This window comes from Medicago truncatula, chromosome 8, assembly GCF_003473485.1.
Source record: "Medicago truncatula cultivar Jemalong A17 chromosome 8, MtrunA17r5.0-ANR, whole genome shotgun sequence".
Taxonomy (NCBI): Eukaryota; Viridiplantae; Streptophyta; class Magnoliopsida; order Fabales; family Fabaceae; genus Medicago; species Medicago truncatula.
In genome coordinates, this window is record NC_053049.1 from 15,543,763 (window position 1) to 15,560,289 (window position 16,527).

A 16,527-nucleotide genomic window follows, 5' to 3' on the forward strand; every position below is an offset into this window, starting at 1 on the left:
AATCTTCATCTGAATGAATCAAACACTGTTATTGGAGTGGTGACTGATTTGAATTTGAAGAAATATAGTGTTGGATGATTTGAGAGGGTTTTCGAGTTTTGTGAAATGGAAAAAATGAGTTGCTAGTTATGCTTGAAAAGAACGTAACAACAATTAACTGCCGCTAGGACAACCAAAATTAATTGCCGTTGGATACAAAGCAGCAGTTAACTGGAGAAGAGAAATTTTCAAACACTCCAAACCAGTAAAAAGAAACACAATTCAACCCAAACACATGTCCTCTTCTCTATCTCAATGGAACCACCCACTCTCCATTTTCTCCATCTCCGATTCTGCCATTGCTTCTCCCCCATCTCTCAACGTTTAGGAAAAATCTTTTTTTTTTTTTAAGAAGAAACGTTTAGAACAAATCTTCTTTCCCATGTTTCTCACAAATCTTCACTCTTTTTATACATAGATCATACATTGTTAGTGTGATTTAAACCAGGGTTCGTTCACTTGTCTATGAATTTTCAAATACTATTATTATTTTGTCTATTTAAACAATATTAAGCTTTCCGACCAAAAAAAAAAACAATATTAAGCTTTGTGAGTAAAATAGTATGCTTATTGAACCAAATGAAAAATAAAGTCTTTCTGTCAAAAAGAAAATTGTAAATATAATGAGTGCAATCATATAGCTATCCCAATCAAGTGCACACCAATAATGGATACACTGCACGTAAAAACATGAAAAACAGGACCTGCCATGTGATATAGCTGACGACACCGACGAAGCTTGAGTAATTTTCAGGGGGGGCCAAATATAAAGAAATTTTTTTAGGCTGAGATTTTTTTTTAAAAATTAATATATTAAATTTAAGAGTTAAATATGTTTAATCTCTGTAAATCAAGCTTCTAAGGTGTTAAATATATTTATAATTGAATATTTGGTAAATAGACTGACAATTTTTTGTTGACGTAAATAAATAAGCTATGTGTATTCAACTACGTCATTTTGTTTGACAGTTGATAAATTTTATTGTTAAAAATGTTTTTACTATAGTTGTTTCTAAAGACCGAAATGTCAAAATAAAACAAATAAGTTTATTAATCAAGTAATAATTAGCCTTTTAATTTATGCTAATTTTTTGCAAATGAATTTGTTTGAGGTAGCTAAAAATATATTATTGGGGTAGCTAACTATATTAATATACTTAATTATTGAATAAAAATAAAAATTTTGGGGTAGCCAAAGCTACCACACCAATACAAAGGGATTCGCCCCTGGCTGACGAGAAAATCCTTTCAACAATAACATCAAATGGATCTAATCCTTTATTGTTTTTATTTAGATCTAATAGATCTCATTTCACAAAGAGATTATACAACTCCTGTTTCTATGAGAAAGTTTCATTCATTTAATAAATAGTGTATTTAGTCTATATTAAAAATAAAATATATCATTTATTAAAAAAATTAAAAAAATAAATTTTATCTTATAATAGAGACTAAAGAAAGTATTTGATTTGAATGTTTTTCTATTTGCCTATAAAAAGAGTATATTTCTAGTAATCCAAATAAAAAATACATGTTATGCTCTTGTACCAAAAAAAAAATATATAGTATGTTCATAAAAGAATGACTAGACTCATTTTAGTTTTAGAAAAAAATAGTGATAATGAACATAGTTTTTGAAAAATATAAATACTATTTTTAGTTCATAAAAAAATAATAGTGATGTCTTGACATATTTCAAAAATAAAACTTTGTCTGACCTAGTCATACTTTCTTTCAAGTAACCTAAATTATGCTCCCAAAATGAACCAAATGGAGTAACCCCATTACAAAAACTTTCAAAAGTTTCCTCTAAGCTTAAAACTGATAAAGATGGATGTTTTGACCTTATTTTATTAACGAAACTCCAATATGACACAAAAGTATCAAATGGATTTCTACTTATATAAACTACTATCTTACAATTGGACTCTTGAATTGACTTGGCAAGTGAAGGAAATGGAATGTGAGTCCCAAAAAGCCTTGGTTCAATTATTTTTGATAGAGGAATTCGGTCTTTGATATCAGCAGCATAAAGATTACGTTCAATGGAAGGCACTAGTTTATGTATAATGGATTTAAGTAATGAATGATTCTCAAAAGAGTATTGATTGCGATTTACAATTGTAAATGTAAGTGCTCTCAACCAAGTTGTGCCTGATTTTGGTATCATTGTGTTTGGCTTGGAAATTGTTTTGAAAAGAGATTATAGGTTGGATCATATTTGATGGACACCAAAAACATTGAAAATATACATTTTGGGACAATATCCATGCATTTTCTTTAGGAAGTGAGAGGATCACCTGCTTGTTGTCTTGTTGGCTTGCTTCTTGTCCATCCTTTGATTGCTCTCCCATTAAATGTGTAGAATCCATTTGAGGAGAACACAAATGCTAATATACTATTGTAGTCACTAATGTGATGAATATTTAGTCACTAATGCATAATAATATGTAAGGTTCGGGATTCGAACCCCGTCCACCATAAGAAAATAAAATATTGTAACAAATTATACTTATCTTGCTAAAAAAAACAAATTATTCTTATCTTTTTCAATGACACCAACAATATAGCAAATATAATATAAATTCTTATACTCAGTCAGTCGTTGGCTTGGCATTTCTTTTGTTTGTCCAGGATCGGTTAATGATCACTATCTTCAGTTTATTAATTTAGCGGGTGTACCACGATCTTCTTATTTATATCTTAAGGTTATTTGGCTTGTTTTTGCTTGTGCTATTTGGAGGGAAAGTAACAACCGTGTCTTCAAAAATACTGTAATCGATCCTAACACTATTTTGGAAAATGTGAAGCTGAACTCCTTTTTATGGTTATCATCGAACCATGCTTCTATTGCTTTTGTTTTTCACGATTGATGGAGACACCCACTCCTTTGTATGGGTGTCATGTAATTTTCATTGTTTTTTTTTTTTTTTTGCGCCAGCAAACTCTTTTAGGTGCCTTGTCTATGTAACAGATATTATGTGATTCATCACTTTTAGCACATATTGTTCGGGGTGAATCACTCTTCGTTTGAGAAATATATTCCATTTTAATTTGTTCAAAAAATATAAATTTTTATTATTTTAAATGACATTAAAAATATAATATTTTTATATATAAATTATTTAGGGTACAATTGGAAGTGAAACAGTCAGCTTTACACCAGCTGAGCCTGACTTTATGTGATACAACTGAAGAGAAAACTAGCAATGGTTTAATTGATGGACCTCATTTTTTTTTTTTGGTAGATCAAATAGACCTCGTTTCACAAAGACATATTGTATTTGATTTGAATGTTAGTTTATTTGTCTGTAAAAAAAAATATGAAAATTGAGAAAGGAACATCTATTTTGTTTCATCGTCGTAATTCAAAGATTAAAAAAAGATGTTATGCTCGTAAAAGAATTATTAGACTCGTCTTAGTTTATGAGAAAAACATTAATAACCAATTTAGTCTCTTACAAATATATCTCTTGATATTGTTTTTTCAGGAGACACTCTTATCAATTGTTCTCATTGTAAGAATAGTAGTTTGTTGAGTAGGGATTGTGTTTAGGTACTTTTGAAGAGAGTTGTGTTTGTTTCTTGGTCTTCTTGTCTATGCTCTTTAGGGTAATAGACTTGGTTTATTTTCTCTCAAGTTTGGCTCTTTAGATGGAGGTTTTTAGGTCGGCCTTAATTTAGGTTGGTGGGGGATATTTGTTTGTTCGTTTCTTTTTTTTTCTTTTCTTTCTGGAACTTTAGAATTTGTGTGCTCTTGACTCGTATATAAATATATTATCATTAAAAAAAAGTATTTTAAAAATATAAATACAACTTTTATTTCATAAGAAAATATATAGGGAACTTTAGTTGTTATCATCTTTTGTTTATTCATTTACATGCTATGAGTAAAAATTCGTAAAAAATAGTGTTAATAGATAAGGAAAAAAAATGCCAATCATGCATATATTAATTAAGCATGGCAACAAAATCCTTATCCATGGGTACCCGCCCAAACCAACCTCGATTTGACGGGTTTTCTCTGATTTGACTGGGTTTGGGTATGTGTTTGAGTTTTTCCCGATTTCAAAATACGGGTACGGGACGGGTAAATGAGATATATGTATCCACCTCGAACTCATACTCAAACCGTACCCGAATGTAGAAAATTCATATATTAATTAGGTATGAGTTTGATAATTGTCATGATATAAGAACTTTCATTGATAGTTAAAGGAGCAACCGAATTATTCGGTAAGGAGATGTTAAAATGAGCACAAATTGTTGGATAATGCATTACAACGTTACCATTGAAGCTTAAAAAAAAACTTTTTTTTCACTAAAAAAAATTGATTCACTGCGGGGACGGGGATGGGGCGGGAATACCCGAACCCATTGGGGACGGGGATAAGATTCAATTTCTCATCCCCATTGAATATGGGTAGGGTAACAGGTAAGTATATGGGAGTCGGGGATGGTGATGGGGAAGGCGAAACCTATCCCCACCCCGCCCCAATGTCATGTCTAATATTAATTAATTAACTATTATTGAATAAAGAATATTGTCCTCCTTTTGATCATTTTTTTTCGCAATCAAATAATTTTTAATTAAGAGAAATTATTTAAAAACACACTTTATTTCCGTCCTTTTCTTTTCTTTTAGGAGTCTATGCTTCCAAACACAAGGACATATAGGTGAAAGCTAACTCATTGAGATAGGGGATGGATAATTCAACTTATTTTAGGTGAAGGTTAAGCAGCTGGAATAGGCCCAATGTTCAAATTTTGACTTACAGAAAAAACTAACATAATGATTAATAATATATTAACTTTGTCATTTAAAAAGAAACTCAATGAGACTAAGACTACTTTTCCCTGATTAATTTTTCTCAGGTGATAAAATTTGCTTTTATTTGAAGGAAAAAAAAAAGAAGAAGTTGTTTTTAGTTTGTTCATGAACTAAATTCGATAGTTTTTTTTTTTATAGACTATTATGGATGTTCACTCTAAAAACTACTACAACATCATATATGGGTCTAATTCATATATGGAGTCGGCTACCTGAATCAAATTACGTCGTAATGTTTTATCATAACAACATATATGAATCTAACTCATTAATCTTTAAATCTTTTCTAATAATTTTCTTATAGTATTTTTAAGAGCCAAATACCATTTATGGTCTTTTAAGTTATATGATTATAACAAGTTAGTCCTTTAAATTTTTTTAGTTATAAATTTGTCCTTTAAGTCATAAAATATTTGCACCATTATTCTAATTTCATCAAACTCAATCAAACAATGTTTATGTGGATGTTTAATGTTAAGTTGGTTTGTCTAAATTTGCTCTCGAAACTAGAGCTCATAGGTGTGTTATTCGGTCTTGATTCAAAACAAAATTGATCGATTACTTGATTTATAATATTGTTGATCAAATATTTATATGTAATATTAGGTTTGAAATTCAAAAACAAGAAGAAGAAAATGTGTGTAAGTAATCATGTTTGATGTCATAAGCATTTTTGGACCTACCATCTTAATATTAAATGATCTATAAGCACTTTTTGACGAAGTTGACTGAAAAGAGGGATGATAGTGTAAGTATTCTATGACTTTAAGGAACAATATGTAACAAAAAATAACTTAAAGGACCAATTGGTAACAAAAAAAAAACTTAAAGGGCTAATTTGTTATAAACATATAACTTAAAGGACCACGAGAGATATTTTATATATTCTTATTATCCTTTGTGAAACCATTTTGAGCCTCCAGATGAAAAATTTATTTCTTTTTTAGTGACGAATTATGTCACAGTCCTGCACGTACATGAACCCTATTTGATTTCACTTGGAGTTAGATAGGTATTATTATAACTGCACATGTTTTGAAACTAAGTTTGGGGTTGCTCTTTCGAATTAACAACATTTTAAGTTTGGGGTAGGATAACATTAGAACACCTTTGTCAGAAAAAGAAAAAAATGTAGATGACTATGGATCTACACAAAAAAAAAATAGAAAAAGAAAAAAAATCAAGAGCCAAAAAAATGGTCTCTTAAAAAATAGTATGTTTCTGTCAAATAAAAGACAAATAGTTCTACTATTTTACCCATCTTGTTTGAACCAAGGAAGGAAGGATGGCAGTGCGGTAATGTTTAGTAGGAATCTATAAGTTATTAAACTAATTCCGAGTTTCTTTGTTAGCCTACTTTCCCAAATTATATTCTCCGTTAACCTAAGACAAGTTATAACCCTCAAAGTCCTCTAAGTGTGTAAATAATCTGATTTTGACCGTTTGTTTAGAATTGTTTCAAATTTATAGCAAGATACATTTATGTGATGACTGAAGTGGACAAATGTCGCGACCAGCCCTAGTGGCTTTAGAAGATACATACGTGTATCATGGAAAAGAGTATGGTTGTGAACATGGGTTACTTTTACCAAGCCAGACCCGCTTGAATGTATTGTGGTAAGTTAGTTGTTGCTCTGCTATAAATATGATAGGTGATGTCCTAAGCACAACTCCAATAAATGTATGTTTTTCCTGAAAAAATGCAAAGAATACAATATGTTTTTCTTTCGTTACTTGAGGACAAGCAACATTTAAGTTTGGGGTTGTGACGATAGGTCATCTTACATTATTCTTAGCATGTGTTTCAGTCAATTTCAGTAGGTTTTAGCAGCAAAAAGGAGGAGTATTAGAACGATTGCCTATGATTTCGGGACTTTTGTTATGTTTTCTATATTTGAGTCTGTAATTCTAGTTTTCCCAAAACATAGCAATTTTAGGGGTTTTTGAAGTAATTCACGAAGAAATCATGCAAATCGGCAAATCAAGAACATCTGAAGAATTGTCAAGACTTTGGGAAGACAAAGAATGAAGATTCAAGAGGCCTCAGGAGACTTTACATAGGGAGGAATTCTGTTCCCAAGTTCCGAGGCAAGTTATTTGAAGACGAAGACCTAAAAACGATGAAGATCAGAGAAATTGGGCCTGAAAGCACACAAGCATGCCCTAGGGCATGACGAATAAGTGAAACACAATGCTCGGGTAAAACCCAAAACAAACACAACTATATTGGCCTATAAATCATCTGCCATCACATAAGCGATTCAAGATCCATCAACTCCCTGCAAAATAACAGCAAGTTATAATCGTCATTTCGAGCTAAACCATCTTAAACATATCCATTAGAACAAGGCATCGTGACATAAATCAAATCATCACATCCTGAAATCGTACCTTCAAACAACAACCAATATGTCAAGTTCAATCACGAAGGATTGAGATGGATTTAAGACCATTCCCAATTACTCTGACATAGTGGAAGTAAACCCATAATCTTTGAATCGTGCAGATCTCATCAAATTTTCTTAGAATAAGAAAACCAAAGCAAGATGAGAACACCAGTCAGACGAACCGAGAAAAGTGGTTGATAGAACCTGACGCAAATCTCATATTAGAAAAGATTTGAGTCCAAAACAAGATGATACCATGTTGTTAAAATGGGTTTTAGTTCTCTATATTTTTTATGATAACAAAGTATGAAAGAACAATTGTGTGCTCAAATGTATGTTCAAGTGTACAAGACCAAGGAATTAAATTTTAACTTCAAAGTCAAGATATAGGTTCCAATACAGTAAGATTTGGACACAAAGGAAAGCATCATGATACTCAAAAAAAGTTCCAAAGACTTAGAAGATGATATGAAGAAAGGTTAAAAAAGTCAAAGATCTAATCAGAAGATGCATTAAGCCTTACTTTGATGGAAGCAAGTTCTGATGGACACATCAATAGTTAACAGTCTGAAGATGCTCTAACTAGTTTTGTCTTCTTATGATGGATGTCACTATCAAGTTCTAATCACTGTTTGTTGTCTTCTTATTACATGCAGAAACACACAAAGAACATCAAAGGCATGTAGAATGCAACAAATCATTCCTAATGAAGCAAATGGTCCCTCTAGTACCATTAAACGAGATTATCCATTAGAAGCAAACTAGTTCAAATCTGATCAATCTTCTAAAGGGAGATTATGATGCGCTACCATACTTCAAACAATGACTCTCTCATTCTCTTCTATAGTTCATGTAATTTAACATGTGACAAAAACTCTATCAATTTTACAAGAGCTTAAACACTAAGATATGCTCTATCCATTAGAATTTCTCAACTATCAGATTTCACTTAAGCTTATTGTAGTTTATCGCTTTGTTTGTAAAAAAGTGTAAACACATACAAACTTATTTGTAAAACTCTTATACGTTTGTATCTAAGTAACTATATTCTTGTGTGATTATAGAGGATATACCTTGAAAATACAAGTTTGAATCTTGGGTGAAAGTGGTGGTGGTGGGTGGCAAACTAAGTTTAGGTTAGAGAGAGGAGAGATGTCGAAGATAGAGAAAGGAGCACAAGACTTTGTCAATTAAAAAAATATCCTTAAATTATAATCGACATATAATCACTACAAGAATGTATAGAATTTGCGTGGGACAAATTTCCATGCAAAAATTAAATTGATGGCTCTTTTGTGTGATCCGAAAGCGTGTAATTAGGCAAAGGAATAATGTCCAAGATGAAGATTGACAATAATCAATAATGTCCAAAGTGAAGATTGAACAATCTTCAATGAAAAATAAAACTTAAAATGTAAGAAAATATAATCTAAATGACTAAAAAGAAACATTTAATGTCAAATTTATAAGATATTAGGTAGTTAAAACCATAATTTAGGCATAATATGGGATCAAAACTTCTTCAAATAGAAGTTTAATTCAAAGCTTTTGCTGACAAATCAAGGTGCAACTAGAATCCGTCCAGCCACTTGGTCGAGATCCCTCCGGCCACTGGATGTAATTTTCCTGCCACTGAGATATAAAAATGTATTTTAGATGAATCCTCCAAGTGTTTACATTAAGATAGTAACAAGTGTTTACATTAAGATAGTAATATGATGAAAAAAGAAAAACAATAACCTAAGATTAAAATCAATAATTTCACCATCATAGCAATACTAATAATTAGAGTAACTATTCAAACCAAGGTCACAGCAGCTTTGCCATCCTTGATATTCAAAAATATTGCAGTTGTAAAGACATCAAAATCTTTGATGCAAATTAAGTTTGCATCTTTTTTGGGTTTAGTCGTTTTAAACTTGCTACAGACAATACTGTACAGTATAAGCTCAAGTAGATTTAGAGCTGATTGGATAACACTACAGCTTATTTGCAACTTATAGCACAAGTGCATATCATGATGAGCGCTTATGTATAAGATTGCATAACAAACAGTATTTTTTTTAAAATCTTCATAAAAAAAGGAGCATATCTTTTAAGTATGAAGACTAGATTTTAGAACTTTCACAATAAGCAGTTGAGAGAAATAGTACTAGGCCTGTGATAATAATTTAACTCAAATCCTATCTATCATTCTATAAAAGATATATCTTTACAGAAAAAAACAACAACAACTACCAAACAACGCTACCTTTAATTTTAAAGTGGCTTTTATTGCCATATAGTAAGCTAAGATAAACGGAGCTGAGTAAGGGAAAAGAGTTATACCCCTTGGTATCCATCTCGATGAGGTTCATGTTCTCCAACTGTTGAAGAATGTGACGAGCAATAGCACCACTGCTCTTGCAGAAATGGGGAGGACGACTTCCATTCCTCTGACTCCCACCGTAAATCCTCTGGAATGAACCAACACCAAGACCGCCTCTTACGTAGATTTTCCTTGCCATGGAAGCTGAAATAAAGAACAATCTAAGTATAAAAAATAAATCATTGCAAAATTACCAGCAGCAACAAAATATCCAAGAATTAGAAGTATCATGTTTAAGTAAATTTACAGCAAAAACTCATAAGTGAAATAAATCTCACCAGCTCTAACATAATACCAATCAGGATCATAGGGAGCCAATTCTTTGAATTTTGCAGTTTTGACAAGATCAGTCCACTCAGGCAGCTCCAACTATTTAGAATCAAAAGAATAAAATTCAAATTAAAATGTAGACAAAACTATTCATGAACTTGTTAAATCAAATAACAAAACCGAATAAGAGACGACCAATGCAGATGCATGCAATGTGGCTGCAAGCAGCCAGCCCCATTTGGACTCTTCAATCAACATCAAACGGTACAGATGTCATCGCAAATTTAGTTTTTTTTTTTTTTTTTTTAAATCTGAAATTTTGCGCTCAAAATCTGATAAGGCTGTCATGTGTACACACAATGGAACATGCTAGCTTTTCAAAATCCACAGCACGGAAAACCAACTCAATTCCCAAAATCATGTGGACAAACATAGTTTGGATAAATACTTGCATACATTTTTTAACAAAAACAATTTTTCTCCAAAAACAATCCAAAAAACAAGCATTGAATTGTCAGTGAAATAACCACAAAAGGCATATATGTCATACAACACCTTTAAAAACTCTATGTATTTTCTTTTCTATAGTCAATGGCATGTTTGGTTTAAATTTTGTTCATAGGGGGAAATAACATTTCTTTTTCAAAAGCACTATTAGTATGATGCAATAAAAAACTAATAATTTCCTTGAAATAATCTAATCCAAACATGCACAAAGGGCCTTTTAGATAAACAACTTATTTGAAGCTTATAGCACAAGCGCGTATCATGATGAGAACTTATCTATAAGTTTGCATAAGTTATTTGTACAGCAAAAGATAACGTATCGTTAAATTATTTTTGTAAATGTTATAAGTTGTTTCTATAAGCTATATTGGAGAACTTCTGAAAATAAGTTTAAAAAAACTTGGAAAATTGTCAAAACCTGTTTTCAGAAATTCTCCAAAAAGTCTCATAAAACTTATGGCAGTAGATAAACTCAAATAAGCCAATCCAAACAGGTCCTAAACCTATAAAACTAGTTGAAGATAGAATCCAGAAATCTTCACATCCAAGAATAATTGATTAATCAATTTATTAAACTTTTTGTTGGTGTAAAACACACATGACTCAAACTAATTGGTAATGAAACAATAACAAATCCTAAACCACAACAATAAACTATGAACTCAACTAAAAAATCCAAAGGGGTCATGGAAAAGGGTAAATATTATAAAAAAAAAAAAAATTGATTATTAATAATTCCAAAAACAAGCATTAAACTGTAAGTGAAATAACCATAAAAGGCATCATTGCCTAGTATACAACACCTTAAAAAACTGTCTGTATTTTCGATAATCAATGGCATGTTTGGTTCATATTTTTTTTCATACGGGAAATTAACATTTCATTTTCAAAAGCACTAGTAATACCTGTTATAAAAAACTGATTAATTCCTTAAAATAAGCTAATCCAAACATACATTAAACCTACAACACTAGTTGATGATAGAAACCAGAAATCTTCACATCCAACACTAACTGATGATAGAACCAGAACAAATCCTAAACAACAACAATATCTAACCATTTGATTCAGCTACAGAACACAATAACTAACTATAAACCCAACTAAAAAAAACCAAAAAAGGGGTTAATATCGTAAAAAAGTAAAAACCCATTTCACAAAAACAGAAAAATTGATGGGTTTCAAATAAATTTCAAATCTTTGCAACAAAAAAAAATAAAAAATCATACCTTGCCAGATCGCTTGAGGTGAGCTGAGTAAGCATTGACAAATTCGCGAGGTGAAACATCCTTCACAGTCTTTGAAGAAGCCATGGCTAATGGTGATGTTTTCGCCGTTACGCGGAGAGTGAACAAACGAACGCAATGCCAACTAGGGTTTCACTCTCATATGTTCTTAAAATTTGTTACAGGTTCATTATAAATAATCGATTTTATTTTTTAGCTTAATAGCAGTTTTAGCCCCATAACTTTTCTCAAAGTTGTGATTTTGCCCCCTAAGAAAAAAAAAACAACAAAATCACCCCTAAGTTTTGCTCCTATGACAGTTTTGGCATCCAAGACCAATTTTGACTCGGTCTACCTGACGTGGCAGGCAAAAGTTATTATGCATAATATGTTTCCTTATGCACCCTGCATAAACACTTCACAAGCATCAGATCTAGTGTACACGTGTAATAATCTTAGGTTTCTCAAACTACACCAAATCAAGAATATAGGAAAGTATATCTTCATTTTGACAAAAAAAAAAAAAAAAAACCTCTCACTAAAAATGCTTTGCTCACTTCTCTCTCTAGGACATTCAAACCAGCGCCACCTTATATCTTCTTCTCTGGCGAGAATTGCTTGGCGCGGTGGCCGGTGGTAGCACCACCGCGTCGGAACTCAAAACTCCGCCATTTCAAAAACAAATTATATATTCAACAATCCTTTTCTTCCTACTTCTCATTTTCGATTTTTTTTATTCAAAGACAAACAGTAAACAAGCGTAGATCTAAGGATTAAGATATGAACATAAAAACTTTCTACCTCCTTCACTTTGATCAGTTCGATTCTTGATGGATCGAAACAGTGTTTGAGCATAGTGATTTTGGTGGCTTTGTAGTGAAAACTCAAAAAATCAATTGTTGAAAAATGAATTTACTATTCAAGAAGAAGACACCGTCGGGGCGAAAACCTGCTATTAAGCCTTTTTTTTTAATGTAATAACTTATGTCGTTGACACATCAGCTTTGGCTGAAAAACACCAGTAAATGACCAAAATAACCCTTCGGCAGTTAACTGCCGCGAAAGTTTGCCAAAATTCAGTTTTATCCATCGGCAGTTAACTCCCGCGGAAACTTTAAACCATTAGATTTAGCATGGAAAAGTCAAAGAGTTTCCCACCATAAAAAAGCTTATTTAAACCATTGGATCAAGTAGAGAACATATTTTTATCATACTTTTTCAACACCAGATCTTTTTTCATATTATGTTCGACCTTTTTTTCTCTCTTCTTCATGCCCCACTCACTAATCACCACCAATTGTCTCAACTCTCTTTTTGTCTCTCCATCTTGTGAGACAATAATATGGGTTCTTTTCTTAAAAGTTTCGGGAAGCTTTCAAAGACAAAAGGTCAATAAGTGCTTCTCTCCAAAACAAACTGAGGGGTCTCCTTCTAGTTTAAACACATTCAATAAGTTCCATTTCCGAAATAATCACTAATGTATCCATGTCAGCTCACAACTCAAAGTTATCAGCTAGCTCTTCTATAACAGAATTTACCATTCTTAAAGCTTTCAATGTTTCAATCCACCCCCCTAGAAGCATGCTGGTCAAAGAAGTCCTCTGGAGTCCTCCAATTCATTCTTGGATTAAAGGGAATTGTGTTGGTGCCTTTGCCTCTGGGAAAGCTGCCTGTGGTGGTATCTTTAGAAATAGACTTGGTCAATTTTTGGGATGTTTTGCTGAAGGTTTGTCTTATGGAAACTCTCTTTTTGCTGAGCTTTGTGGTGCCATGAGATCTATAGAGTTTGCTCAATCTAAGAGTTGGAACAATTTCTGGCTGGAAACAGATTCTATGCTAGTGGTGCAAGCTTTCAAGAATTCTGCAATTGTGCCTTGGCAGGTTCGAAACAGGTGGAACAACTGTCAAATTATTATTTCCAACATGAATTTCCTTGCTTCACATATATACAGAGAAGGGAACTCATGTGCTGATGTTTTAGCCAATATAGGTTTAACATTGGATACATATGTATATTATTACTCTTTACCTTTGCAAGTAAGGAGTGATTATGTTAAAAATAGGCTTGGGTGGCCTAGTTTTAGGTTTAATCACTCTTGAAAGGGTTTTTGGTATAGTCCCCCCTTTCCTTTTGTACCAATCTTTTTTTGGCTAATATATTTTAGGAGAGTGAGCTACATGCTTCTCTTCTAGTTTAAAAAAAAAAAAAAAAATCTCTTATGCTTGCTTAACACCATCTTTCAAATTTCAATTAATAAAATATTTACAGATCCAGAGAAATCAAATAATGAAACTAACGTAAGGACCCAAAATCCCAGAAACGAATTGCAAAATAAAGAAATAAAACTTTGGATTACATTTAAGTTTGGTTTTGAGTGTCTGTGATAAAATCATGTTTTCTACTTTATCTAATGGTCAAAATTAACTTTCTACGGTGGAAAACTCTTTCCCGTTTTGTTTGAAGAAAATTCGAAAAACTTGATTTAAGTTTTTTAGTACCTAATGTTGTTAAACCTATAAAACATGGCAAAGTTTTCTAGTTTTGTTTAAGATTTTTGAGAAACTCTATATACCATTTTTCAAAAAACTACTGGAAAACTTATTTCAAGTTCTTCGGTTTGTAATTTTTTTCTCTATAATAATATTTTGTTTTTCTTTTCAATATGATATAGAGATGCATTAGTTATGCAATGAAAACCAATTACACAACCAGCAAATTCAATACTAAACATGTGTTTGATACATGAGAAGATGTACTACACTAGGTTGGGAGGTTAAAATTAGAAATAAAATGGTTGTTATCATTAATATATCATATCCATAGACATGACAAAAAAGGAGTAATAAATTGATTTAGGGTTGTGGTAATTATAAGCAAATTATAAGCAAGTTGATAGTTCATCACAAAATGCAACTAAAAATTGTGCTTATCCATTCAAAATTATGTTGAACATCAGAGAAGTTGAAAGAAATGTTTATTAATCAATGCTTATTTATCTAGGTGACTTTGACTGATGAAGACCATGCTTTGATGAAAGCAATTGAAGTTGTAATTTTAGAGACTGTTAATTTAATTTTTCAATTTTACATATACAAAAATGTCAGCGCAAAAGGAAAGTATATGTTTTTAAGAATACACAAGAGTCGGTTTTTTTGGTAGTGTTACAATGCAACGAGCAGAGTCGGTGTTATCTCAACAAGAGTTGGTGATCTCCCTATGGAGTAGTAGTAGCAGGTGCAAAAGTTTGAGCAAGTATGCATTGCAACATGTTTGTTGACTGCGTGAAAGATACTTTACTGACCTCCTCGTAAACATAGATTTATTGGAGAATGGATCAGCTGAGTGATGTTTTGAAGAACACAATGATTGGTAGGTATGAGATCCAATTTTTAAATTTGGTGATTTGAATATGTATTTTAAAATTTTAAAATTAGGCGATTAGATGGAGAATAGTCTTGAATTTCCTTTTATGTGATATTCTGTTTCATATTACAATTGCGTCTTCTAAGCAAATGTTGAAACCTTAAATCCTTCAAAGTTCTTAATGGATTCAATCACTTAAAACCTATTGCAATTGAACCTATCACAATTATGAGTAAGTATATGTTGATTTAGTTGGAAATACTAGGTTTTCCCATAAGGCACGTTTGACCTTCGTAACTATATCAAAAGAGTACTCATAACAATCTACAACATCAGAAGAGGGTTTTCTCAACCAATGCGTGAAAAATACTTTATTGACCTCCTCTTAAATTTCTTGCTGCATTGGTTGAGAAAATCCTTGATTCAATTGCAATGTCAAAAGATTTGTCCAATAGGATTGAAGTCAAAGAAAAAGTTAATATTTATGGTAAAAGTTTTCAATCGACAATTATGAGTATGAGTCAATGGAAAGAAATGATTCAACAAAAAATGCAGATGTGACAAAAGAAAGGCTGTATAAACAAGATTCAAAGATATGTCAAGCCATATCACATTTTTCATTTAAACACAAGTACTGAAGAACATAACTACTTTGAATATGGTAAATCATTAGAGCATCAACTCGACAAAGTGTCAACCGAAAAAAAAAAATGTGTGTTGATTCTAAATGCCCATTTTTTTTTAAATAATTTAGTAGAGTTAGTGTCATGACCGAATGTTGTGAATTCGGTGAAAAATCACATCAATAACAAACTTGATGTGTGGAGTAAGGGATAGTCAAGCAACCAAAACAAAGTGTATGGAAGTTATAATCATAAACAAAAGTAGAAAACAACGAGAGAAAGAAAGAGAGAACAAAAAAGAATTTGTTGACCCAGTTCGGTCCAAATTGACCTAGTCTAGGGGAGAGAACAGTCCTCCGTTTCACTATAATGATGAGTAACCTTAAAAAAGAGATATCAATGGGTTACAAGAATAGGTCTCTCGCCTAATTCTACCCAAATCTCTTCCCGTAACCAAGAGAGACTCAATTCTAATAGTGTTTTACAAGGTGAATCAACCCTCAAACCCTAGTGTTTGTTGCCAAGAGACAAACTTTATATAAACCATAGTTTTGTTATTTTCTTTCTAAACCCTTGTTTCAGTCACCTTTATCTCAAGGTTTACTCTGATACAAAGTTTATATTTATAGTAAAAGTATCCCTCATAAAATTGGAACAAATCTAGGCCCGAAAATACGTTTCTGTTTTATTTCCTGCTGTCAAAATCGGCCACCGAAAATTCACGAACCAAAGCTGAAAAAATCATAGTGCAATTCGGCCACCGAGCCCTGAAAATCGACGACCGATTTTTTGCTTCCATAATTCCTATTTCTTCAATTTTGAGTCACTTTCACAACATCCGAGTCTGTCATTGAAGTGTAATTTACTTAGTTTTGTTCCTTTATAAGTAATAATTCTCACAAAAAATAAAAT

At 31.9% G+C, this 16,527-nt stretch overlaps 2 protein-coding genes and 1 pseudogene across 2 annotated transcripts; 1 reads left to right on the forward strand and 2 right to left on the reverse strand.

Moving 5' to 3' along the window:
- Positions 1-153: 153 nt before the first annotated feature.
- On the reverse strand, positions 154-2,411 carry LOC11434573 (cytosolic sulfotransferase 15-like; annotated as a pseudogene).
- A 6,144-nt stretch (positions 2,412-8,555) lies between these two features.
- Positions 8,556-11,809, reverse strand: LOC11429530 (40S ribosomal protein S19-1). Its single transcript, XM_003627930.4, has 4 exons — positions 11,632-11,809; positions 9,904-9,994; positions 9,586-9,769; positions 8,556-8,889 (listed from the first exon to the last, which is right to left on the reverse strand). The coding sequence occupies exons 1-4, from the start codon at positions 11,713-11,715 to the stop codon at positions 8,817-8,819; spliced, it is 432 nt and encodes a 143-aa protein (XP_003627978.1). The 5' UTR covers positions 11,716-11,809; the 3' UTR covers positions 8,556-8,816.
- A 1,304-nt stretch (positions 11,810-13,113) lies between these two features.
- LOC112417331 (uncharacterized) lies at positions 13,114-13,728 on the forward strand. Its single transcript, XM_024772902.1, has one exon. It carries the CDS (start codon positions 13,114-13,116, stop codon positions 13,726-13,728), a length of 615 nt encoding a protein of 204 aa, XP_024628670.1.
- Positions 13,729-16,527: the final 2,799 nt, after the last annotated feature.

Bases quoted from the DNA above. Each gene is read 5' to 3' on its own strand.
- LOC112417331 (XM_024772902.1), top strand. From the start codon at position 13,114: ATGTCAGCTCACAACTCAAAGTTATCAGCTAGCTCTTCTATAACAGAA.
- LOC11429530 (XM_003627930.4), bottom strand. From the start codon at position 11,715: ATGGCTTCTTCAAAGACTGTGAAGGATGTTTCACCTCGCGAATTTGTC. The intron at 9,770-9,903 runs GTGAGATTTATT...TCTTTATTTCAG, and splicing joins TTGGTATTATGTTAGAGCTG to CTTCCATGGCAAGGAAAATC. The intron at 8,890-9,585 runs GTATAACTCTTT...TTTATATCTCAG, and splicing joins ATCGAGATGGATACCAAGGG to TGGCAGGAAAATTACATCCA.